Below are 10,719 nucleotides of genomic sequence, written 5' to 3'. Positions count from 1 at the left end.
GTTAGTTGTAACTTTTAGTTATGAAAAAAATCAGCCAAGACGTAGTCAGCATTTTGTTTAAATACTGACCGCATTTCACCAAGGAAAATAAACTAACGAGCTCTGTGACATCGCTCAGTTTCGCCAACAGACTGATAAAGCGAGTTCGAAGGGGCAGGCTCGAGGAAGAGGGGGCGGCACGGTGAGAAACGAGAATCTGAGCAAGCGCAGAAACAAACAGATGTTAATGGAGGCGAGAAGGCTACTGCGCTCTCACTTTGCGAACTGTCGTAAAGCCCCCAGTGTCGTGCTCGCTCGGTAGAGGAGGGATTGGTTAGGCGGCGGCGGCCGGAGAGCAGCAGCAGTGGCGGCGACGGTGGGGAGGTGTTCGGTCTGCGCAGCATAGAAACGCCCGCAGCTTCGGGGAAGGAGTTCCTGTGGGACCAAATTAGGCATTCTGAACCCAAGCCGGGTCAGCTGGGCCGAACTAGGCGCTGCCGCTCGTACAGTTTTGGTGGCGGTGACAGACGCTGCTCCTGACTGTCGGGGCCTATTAGGCCAACATCCGAGGCGCGGATCACTGGCTCTCGACGCATCCTCTTCCCCCCTTACATCTCCTGTCTTCCTTCCTGGGCCAGTGATTCCCGGAGCCTGGGAAGAGGGTTGCTAATGATTAAGGTGAGGAGGGCGGGGGGAGGGGATCGATTGGAGGCCGCGCGTGCGCGCAACGGGGGAGGGGCCGGGCTGGAGGGGAGAAAGAGGAAGGGCTGCGGCCGCGGAAGGCTGGGGTCGGCGACCGGCCGGTTATTGCTGGCTCCGTAGTGACTTAGGGTCTGGGTCTCTGCAGAAGATTTAATTGTGTTTGAGCAAAGCATTTGTCTACAGACACACCCACCCCCCTCAGTAAGGGGCTGTGGGTGAAGGGATTTATTTCCCTTTTTCGACTCTCCCTAGAGTCTTAGGATGGGGGCTGAGGACTGAGGCGTGGGAGTGCGATTTGACAATGGAGTGATGAAGGTAACCCGCACCCGGGGTGTTGGAGGGCGCTAAGTCAGCCCTGACGGTTAGGGAGTTGCCTTCTTCTGTGATGAAGGAAACGTAGACCGCAGAACAGCTGAGATACAGACCCGTCAGATTTTTGTATAGAGTTGGCTGGTTGGTCATTAAAAAAGAAGCTTGATATTTTTGTTACTGTTTTTAGAGAATTTATCAGAGTCAGTAACAATGTTGTAGTTGGAAATATTTGTTCTATGCTGCAGAAATAGAGGTTTGTTACCATAGTTCTTAAATAGGTTATAGTAGATCTTTACAGATAAGTTCTTAACGCACGTCTAAGTTTTAACGTTTAAAAAATACCAGGAAGTATAGGGTATTCATTTAATTTGTTCATGTTTGTAGTGTGAGGTGATTCCATTGTATTGCATGCTTTCCTGTTTCTTGGTTTATGTGCAGTATGAATTTAGAACTCTCTGGGGTGGTAAAATGCCAGCTGACATAGACTTCATTTCATAGTTCATAAAGCTTTTTGAACCTGACTTAATCCAAACTTTATTTCATTTGGTGTTTTATGTTTAATTTTCTTGTTTTAGGGACCTCTTCAACCAAAAAGAACAGACTGGGGAAAAGATAAGCTAAGGTTCCATTTCCTTTCCCATTTTTGTTTTTTGTGTCATTGCTTTCAAATGTTAGTATGTGATTAAGGTATTACATAGAAGTTTTATAATACTGGTTTTACTTGGTTTTATTAGGGTGAAAAATCTACATTGTGATATTTCATTACTATATGTTTTTTAGTAAAAATTTTCATGTCAGTGTGAACCAGGTTATTTTTTCATACAAAACAGTAGTGTTTGGTCGTGTTTGTGAGACAAAACAAGTAGGGTGAGAAAGAAACCCTTTCACTCTGAAAAGAATCTTAAATTGTTTTTTTTTTAAAGCCTTGAATTATTTTACTTTTGTCCATCTCTTGTCATTTAACCTTGGACAAATGACATCTCTCTTCTGTGCATTTGTTTGCCTCTACAATTCAGAGTAGTATTCTTAGAACTGGTGAGGGTATTTATGAATTGGTCTGAACAATATTGTAGGGAAACTAGGAAGATTAGAGTTTCTCCTTGTACATCAGGGAAGCTGCATCTTGTGTGTATGGATCCTTCTGTCACTTTTTCCCTTTTGTTTGATGTCTTTTGGTCACTTGCATATTAGTTCTTTCACTAGAGTTGGTTTTTGACGAAAGATATAGTAAAAATAATTTCATTTTGGTGAAAAATGCATCGCAGTGGAGGTTATACCTTGACAAATTTCACTTCAGTACTCTATTTCTACAGATAATTGAAAAATAGCTATACTGATCTTTAAGATAAGAGGCCAGCAATTTACTCGTCTAAAGCAAAGGAATAGTCAGCAGATATTCCTAAATAGTTATTTTCACTTTAAAATTTAAAATGTGGAATAAAAACCTCATTGAATCAAACCAATTAAAATTTTTAGATGCTTCTTGTATTATTTTGTCAAAGAGGGGTTTCTGTAACATGCTTTACTCAGAGCGTAATTATATGTGCCCTTGTTTTGACATTTCCCCCGGTGGCTAGGATTTCAATAGGAAAAAAAAAAAAGTGACAGTACTAAAAATGATGGTAAAGTATGTTATAACTTGATATTAACATTCTATGGGTGACATTATTATACATAAAGAGTATAGGGCTAGAGACAGGAGATCTGGATTTTAAATCTAGCTTTGCTTGCTATTCATTAGATCTGTGACTTTGTGGATGACCATCCATCCGGGGCTTCAGATCTCTCTCAACTGTTAAATGAGAAGTGTGGGATAGGTAACTCTAGTTTTCTCTAGGTCCCAATTTTAATGGTTTGCATTTTTAGTTAGGCGTTTTTGGTATTAATCGTATTCATCATGATCCAGTCCCCAGAAAGAAATGCTATACTGAGAGTATTAATTCCTTCATGGTATGTATATATTAGAGACAGGGGGAAAAAAAAGACGAAACAAAACAAATGATTGAGCCATGTTTGTTGTTCTAGATAATGCTTCTGTCCCATTGTAGCTATTACTCATGATTAGCTCTCATATGATACTAAAAAATGAAAATTTTACTCCTGGTAATGCTCTTTAAATCATCCTGAGTAATTTTTCTTTCAGAAACCCGTAATCATTGTTGAGTGAATTTCCAGAAATGCATTTGAATGCCTTACACCTCTGTTCTTTCTTTGCTGCATCCCATAGTGTTTTGGTAACGGCTGGCCCAAGTTTCTGCAGGTACTCAATTTATACCATGACGTGAGCAGTGAGTGAGCTACAAATGTTTAAAAACAAATACTAAACTGAGCTTACATTTTAGATAGAGGTACTGCATTACTATTTAATCATTCTGTAAGTATTTATTGATTGTCTCATGTTCTTGGCATTATTCTTGGCCTTCAGTGAAGAAGGCACTCTGCCTTCATGCAGTGGATATTTTATTAGGGGAAACAATAAACAGAATAGCTTTATGTAGTGGTAAGTGCCATGAAGAAAATAGGGGCATGTAATGGAGAATGAATGAAAGTGGGGCTCTACTGTGCACTGAGAGGTTAGAAAGGGCCTCTTTTTAGAGGTAATACTTGATTTGCGATCAGTGATTAAAAAGAGTCAGCCACAGTGGCAATCTGGAGGAAGAGTGCTGCAGACAAAGCAAACAGTAAATACATTAGATTGGGTTTGATTCTGGAGAATCTACAATTGTGAATTAATTGTTTGGTTTGTCTGTTAGGCTTTTTCATAATTACTGATAGACAATTGTAAAAGGAAGGTTAAAAATATTTATGTGTAGTAACCAAATGTAATGTGTTGACATTGTTTAAATCCTGACTCAAACCAACTGTAGAAAGTAATTTTTGAAGCACTTTGGAGGAAATTTGAATGTAGGTAGGTATTAGATATTTCAAGGAATTACTGTTAGTTTTGTGAGGGATGCTAATGGCATTATGTTTATGTAAGAAAATGCCCATTTTTAGAGATGGAGACTGAAGAATGAGGAAGAGAAATTTGTTTGGTATTCGTTTAAAAATACTTCAGAGCAAAGAAAGGATGGGAGAGATGAGTTAGATGAAGCAAGTGTGGAATAATCCTGATAATTGTTGTGTTGGAGTGATAGGTATATGGGTAGTAATAATATTGTTCTCCTTTTATGAGGTTTGAAAATGTTCATACTTTAAAATGCGTTTAAAATAATATATACCCTATTTAGATGTCTTCTCCTTTTTTTTCTCTTCCTCCCAGTTTTGATAAAATGTAGACTTTTGTTCCTCTTTCTAAACATTCATCATTTATTCAACAAGTATGAGTACTGTATTTCAGGCACTGTGTCGGTGCTTGAGTTAAAACAAAGAGCAGGACCTTAAGGCCTGCCTGTGAGGAGCTTATGGTTTGCTGGATGAAGGGAGAGTCCCTCAGTGTGGACTGTGTTAACATGAAATCATAGGTTTCTGTGTTTTCCTGAGGGTACACAGGATCAGCATCTTAGTGTTTATGTGGTTACTAAACAAATATTTTTCTTGGGACATCCCTGGCGGTCCAGTGGTTAAGACTCTGTGCTCCCAGTGCAGGGGGCACAGGTTCAATCCCTGGTTGGGGAACTAAGATCCCGCATGCTGCACGGTGTGGCCAAAAAAAAAAAATTGTTTTTTTCTTTTTCTAGAGAATTGAGAGTTTAGGAAGTTCTATATGCAGCTGTGTGCCAGTCTGAGTCACTGTTGTATTCATTTCCCTTATTCATATGTGCTATAGGGCATCAGAATAAATCACTTTTTTACTTTACCACCTTTTGACATCCCAGTTTGCCTTTATTTAAATTTTTTATTTTGAAATAATTTCAAACCTAAAGAATTTCAGACCTAAAGAAAAGTTTAAAAAATGGTAGTGAGAACTCTTCAGTATCCTCTAGTCAGATTTACCAGTTTTTAAAATTTTGTTGCATTTGCTTTAGTGCTCTTTTCTGAATCACTTGAAAGTAAATTGAATGTATTATGCCCAAGTCTCTAAATATTCACTGTGTATTATATTCTTTTGCATTATCACAATACAGTCACCAGATTCAGGAAATCTAACATTGATAATACTATATTATCTAATCTATCTAATCTATAGCCCCTATTCCAGTTTTGTCAGTTTGTCCCAGTAATAGCATTTGTTTTTTTGTAGCATTTTCCCCATAGGATCCAGGCCAGGATTGCAAATTGCATTTAGTTGTCATATCTCTTCAGTCTCCTTTCATCTGGAACAGTATCTTAGCCTTTCTCTTTCATTGTATTGACATTTTTGAAGAATACAGGCTATATATTTCATAGAGTATTCTCAATTTGGATTTGTCTGATGTTTCCTCATAATTAGATTCAGGTTATGCATCCCCAGCGGGGGATTTTGTATCTTTCTCAGGATATGATATTGAAGTACCTGTTATCGGTCTGCCCCTCATTGGTGATGTTAAGTTTTAGTTACCTGGTCACGGTGTTTTCTGGTTTCTTCACAGGAATGTATAGTTATTATTTTTCCCCTCTCACCTAATAAGCAGTCTGTGGGGATAACTTTGAGATAGAGCATATATACTGCTTCTAATCAGATCTGTATTTTCATCAAATTTCCCTCCTGGATTTAACATCCATTGATGATTCTTGCCTGTGCTGATGTTTATATTGATGGTTGCAAAATGGTTATTTTCTGACTCCATTTCTTTATGTCAGTAGGCGTTCTGTTTTAAGGCAGAAGCATCCTTTTATCTATTATCAATATGGACTTATGTCCTTCCTATCTTACTCAATGGGTTATACTACATTACTGCCTTTATTTATTTTGATGCTCAGATTGTCCCAAGTTTGTCCAGTGGGAGCCTTTCTACCCTGGCTTCTGTGTCTTTTTGACATACTCTCATAATTTTTTTGGAGTATTTCCTCTCTTTTTGCACATCTCAGTCCTGGAATCAGCCATTCTCCAAGGAGCCCTGGGTCCTTACAGTGGGGAATCCAATTTGCTTTTGAGTTATCTGTTTATATATAGAAATAATCTCTTCTTTTCTGGATCAGGACATCTTTTGAGAAACTAAATTTAAATTAGACTTTGACAGTGGGTTTGTATTTCTCTGAAGATTTTGTTTATGAAGTAATTACATAAGATTTAGCAATTATATTTACTGTAAAGCAATTATTTTATTCTTTTCTTTTTCAAATACATAAGTTCTAATTTGATCTTAATCGTGATCAAATGAAATAGAAGAAAAAAAAGGTTATTTTATTTTATGTTGCCTTGTGTCTGTGTGTGTACGTGTATGTGTGTGGGGAGGGTTTAACCACTTAACTGTTAAAAAATGACTTAAGGTTTATATACTTAACTGTTTTTTAAAAAAAATAAATTTTATTTTTTTATTTTTGGCTGCATTGGGTCTTCGGTGCTGCACTCAGGCTTTCTCTAGTTGCGGCGAGTGGGGGGCTACTGTTCGTTGCGGTGCGTGGGCTTCTCGTTGCGGTGGCTTCTCTTTGTTGTAGAGCACGGGCTCTAGGCGCACAGGCTCTAGGCGCATTGGCTTCAGTACTTGTGGCACTTGGGCTCCGTAGTTGTGGCTCGTGGGCTCTAGAGCGCAGGCTCAGTAGTTGTGGCGCATGGGCTTAGTTGCTCCGCGGCATGTGGGATCTTCCTGGACCAGGGCTCAAACCCGTGTCCCCTGCATTGGCAGGTGAATTCTTAACCACTGCGCCACCAGGGAAGTCCCTACTTAACTGTTTTTAACTGAGTCATCAGACATTTTGGTTTGAGGAAATTGTTGCTTTTTAACTAGCTTTTTAAATGAAAATGTTTTTATTGTAATATAGAATGATATTTCATATAAGAGTGGGAACTCAAAGGCACATTATTCCAGGCAGTTACTGTTACATCTTGGTATATTTCACAGCCATTCTCTCACTTTTGCATCGGTATTTGCTTTATTTGTCTTTTAAACTTAACTTTTAAGTATTTTTCCTGGCAGTATTTTGAATGATTTTTATTTTTGAACCAATTAACATCTGTACATGATTTAAAAGTTAGTTCCAAATGGCTTATAGTGAAAAAAACAACAGTCCCCTCTGCTACCCCTCCTAATCTCCTAGTTCCACTTCCTAAGTGGGAACACTTTCAGCTCTTAAAAAATTTTTTTTCTTTTGGTATTTACCTTCATATTTCTAAATAATATGCTTATATATCTACTTAGCCACTTTAGATGTCAGTTTACATTTTTTGTTTTTTAAAATAATTATTTAATTTTTTAAGGTAAAATACATATCAATACAAAGGATACTAAATTCCCAGGGTACAAAGGGTATACAGGGAAAGATAAGTCTTCTTGCCATCCCTGTCTTCCTACCACCCAGTTCTTTTCCCTGGAGACATATTCCTTCTTCTTAGTTTATATGTATCTCCAGAGCAGTGGTTCTCTGTGGTCTGTGGAGTCTTGAGGGGGGTCTTCAAATGTTTCAAGTTATCTGTTGGTTTGAAACTATTTCATAATAATACTAACTTCTTCTTTGTTACTTAACTGTGTTGACATTTGCACTGATGGTGCAAACACAGTGGTGGGTAAAACTACTGGCCCTGCAGTGCATATCAAGACAGTGGCAAAAATTGTACTAATAGTCATATTCTTCATCACTATACATTAACGGTTGGGGAAAAAAACCTGGTTTCATTTAAGAATATCCTCCATGAAGCAGTAAAGCTTGTTAATTTTATTAATCTTGACCCCTGAGTACATGTTTTTTTAATATTTCATGTGACAAAATGAGAAGAATGTTATACGACACTTCTGCTGCATACCAAAGTATGATGCTTGTCTTGAAGAAAAATATTTGTGTGATTGAGTTGCGTGCCGAACTAGCAAACTAGTTGCTTTTTTCATGGAACACTATTTTTACTTGAAAGAATGACAAACTGTAGTTATTTAAACTTGGGTATTTGTACATATTTTCTCAAAAGTAAATGAAGTGAGCCTGTCACTTTAGGGAAAACAACCAACAGAATTTATTGCCAGGATAAAATTAAGGCTTTCAAGCAGAAATTAGAATTTTGGAAAACATATCTGCCACTGTGATCTTGGCAACGTCTCAGGACCTTGCTGATGAAATTGTTGGTGATATTAACAAATGTGATTTTTAAAAATTTGCTGTGTTATAATGAAACGTGTCATTGTTTGGAAGATGTGCATAACTCGGTGGACCAACTTTTTTCAAAAGATCAATGCAGGATATTAACAGAATCATGCTGTGGGTATAAGGGCCTACTTAAGTGCAAGATAGATCAATAGATTTTTTTTCTTTTTTAATCAATAGATTTTAAATGAAATGGTCTGGAAAGTTTCATTGATATGGTTTCAGAGTCCACCTTGCAGCTAACCTTTACAGAATTACGCGTGTTAAGTTTTGGCTTAATATCAAAGAAGAATAATATCCACACTTATCTGAAAAGGTTATTAAAAATATTCCTTCTTTTATCAACTACATATTGGTGTGAAGCTGGATTTTCATTTTAGATTGACTACAGAAGCAGATATAAGAAATCGGGTTTCTCTATTAAAGAGATTTGCAAAAATGTACAGCAGTGCCACTGTTACTAATTTTTTTGGAAAAATACATTCATAAATGTTACTTATTAGCATGGAGTGGATTTACCTTTGCTGATTTTAAATAAAAAATTTTAAAGCATTTACCAACTTTCCTTTATAATATTATTACCAGTACATACAACCCACATAATAAAAGCTCTTTGAGTTCCTCAGTTAATTTTTAAGAGTGAAAAGGGGTTCTTACAAGTCAAAAAGTTTAAAAACTGCTGCTACAGCTGGTTAATCCAGAGGGTTAAGCAGTTTTAAGCGTTACCTTTTGACTCCTTATGGAAAAGGAGTTCACACTTCTCTCTTTACCGTTTCTCCCAATATAGTTGTATCACAATTTTAGATTATTTTATTTTATTTTTCCTGTTTTTCAAAAACATACTTCATATTTACTCTTTTATTATATAAATATCAGTTTAACCTTTTACTGTAAGAATATAAATGTTTTAAGAGAGGCTTTGTTATTCTTTATACAGATTCACAGTCAATTAATTGATAAAGGTCTCTGGGTTTCTTTAACTCCATGGTCTCGTATGTTGCATATTTTAAATAACAATTCAGCATATATTTACTGAATGCCAACTATGTGTTCAGCACAGTAGTGATGAAAATCAAGTCTTGGCCTTAGTGGGAAAACAAGTAAATTTTACAGATGGTGATTATGGAAATAACTGAGCTGGAAAAAGAAGATGGGGGTAGGGTTAGCTTTTTAAGTATAAGGTGGTCAGGGATGGTCTCAAGGATAAGGAAACATTTAAGCACAGACCCAAGTGAAGCAGGTAGGAGAGCCTTATGGATATCCTGGGGACAAGCATTCCGAGCAGATTGAATAGCAATAGTATGCTTGGCCGGCAGAGGAATAGCCAAGAAGCTGTTGCAGCTGGAGTGGAGTGGAGGAGAAAATGGTAGTCTCTTAGGACAAAGGTAGAAAGGGTTTATGTCCTTCATTTTTAGGAAATGTTCTTGTATTAGCTTTGATAACTACTTAGTCGTTTTTTCCTCTGTTCTCTTTTTGGAATTGCTTGTGAAGTCAGATGATTGGATTTTGTTGCTGTTTCGTACTTGCTGTTAGTTCCTCTGTGTGTGTGCGCGTGCGTGCGCGTGCACATATTTTTTAAAAATGCTTATTGTGTGCCATCTCCTTTTCTTCCCACTCCCCTTCTTTCTGTTCTTTGTACATTTTAGGCCTGTTCCTGCTACATGATCTTTCCTTACTGTCTCCCGCTGCTAGGAATGCTGTTCCTCCAGAACTGCGTGGCTTGGTTGACTGGTGGTTGGTTCCTTCTCATGATTCGTGTCTTTAGCTTCTTAGCGAGGAGACTGTTGATGGTTAACCTTTACCATTTGTTTTATTTCCTTAAGAGCACATATTTCTAAAATTATCTTGATTGTTTATTTGTCTACTCGTGTCTTGTTTGTCCTCATTTGCATGCAATTTCCATGAGAGACTTTCTGTGTTCTGTTCACTGCTGATCCCAGTGTCTAGAACGGTGCCCAGCTTGTAATGGGCTCTCAATAAATACTTATGGAATGACCACAATACATAAATAAATGGTAGCTAATGTATTATCAGTGATATTGTATCTTCTAAAATGTTAATAAACTACTGTAAAATTCATTTCTGTTACCTGGGTGTTGTTTCCAGATCCTGATCTGATTTCAGATGCTTGGGATAGAAAAAGTTTGGATAACTTGACTTGTAATTATCCTGTTAGAACTGAATAGATCTTTTCTGAAACCTTCTTCCTAGACTTGCATTTACCCATTTTATTCCAGTGTGAGTGAATATTTTTCCTCATAGATAACAGTTCTGGGTAGCAGTTCTAATGCCTCGACTTACTTTTCAGTCATCTTCCTTTATCTTGAACAAGTTTCAGTTTAAAAGATTTTCTTCTTTTCTCTCCTGTCATCTTCACTAACCCTCAGTTGCCTCTTTTTCAGTTGCCACTTTCTTCCCCAACAGGAAGAAGTCACAGTTTATGTATACTGAAACCAAAATTCTGAAGATTGCCCAAAAAGTATATGAGTAGATGTTTGTAGGCTAGACATGTATAGGAATCCACATTAAGGTTAGGATTACTATATTTATCTAGAATACGAAATTCTTGGA

General features: G+C 37.4%; 1 protein-coding gene across 7 annotated transcripts in view; it reads left to right on the top strand.

Moving 5' to 3' along the window:
* The first annotated feature begins 334 nt into the window (after nt 1–334).
* Nucleotides 335–10,719, top strand: part of RNF111 (ring finger protein 111) — an 82,994-nt gene continuing 72,609 nt past the window's right edge. For 5 of the 7 annotated variants that reach the window (XM_061182067.1, XM_061182065.1, XM_061182064.1 and 2 more), the window contains exons 1-2: nt 335–657; nt 1,569–1,615. In XM_061182067.1, the coding sequence (XP_061038050.1) occupies nt 649–657; nt 1,569–1,615 (56 nt within the window). In that variant the 5' untranslated portion in view covers nt 335–648. Of the gene's footprint in view, nt 658–946; nt 997–1,568; nt 1,616–10,719 lie in introns of those variants that run through there. The other 2 variants (XM_061182068.1, XM_061182069.1) reach the window with 2 other exon arrangements.

This window comes from Eubalaena glacialis, chromosome 2 (genome assembly GCF_028564815.1).
Source record: "Eubalaena glacialis isolate mEubGla1 chromosome 2, mEubGla1.1.hap2.+ XY, whole genome shotgun sequence".
In the NCBI taxonomy this organism is placed as follows: domain Eukaryota; kingdom Metazoa; phylum Chordata; class Mammalia; order Artiodactyla; family Balaenidae; genus Eubalaena; species Eubalaena glacialis.
This window is presented reverse-complemented; position numbering and strand designations above follow the sequence as displayed.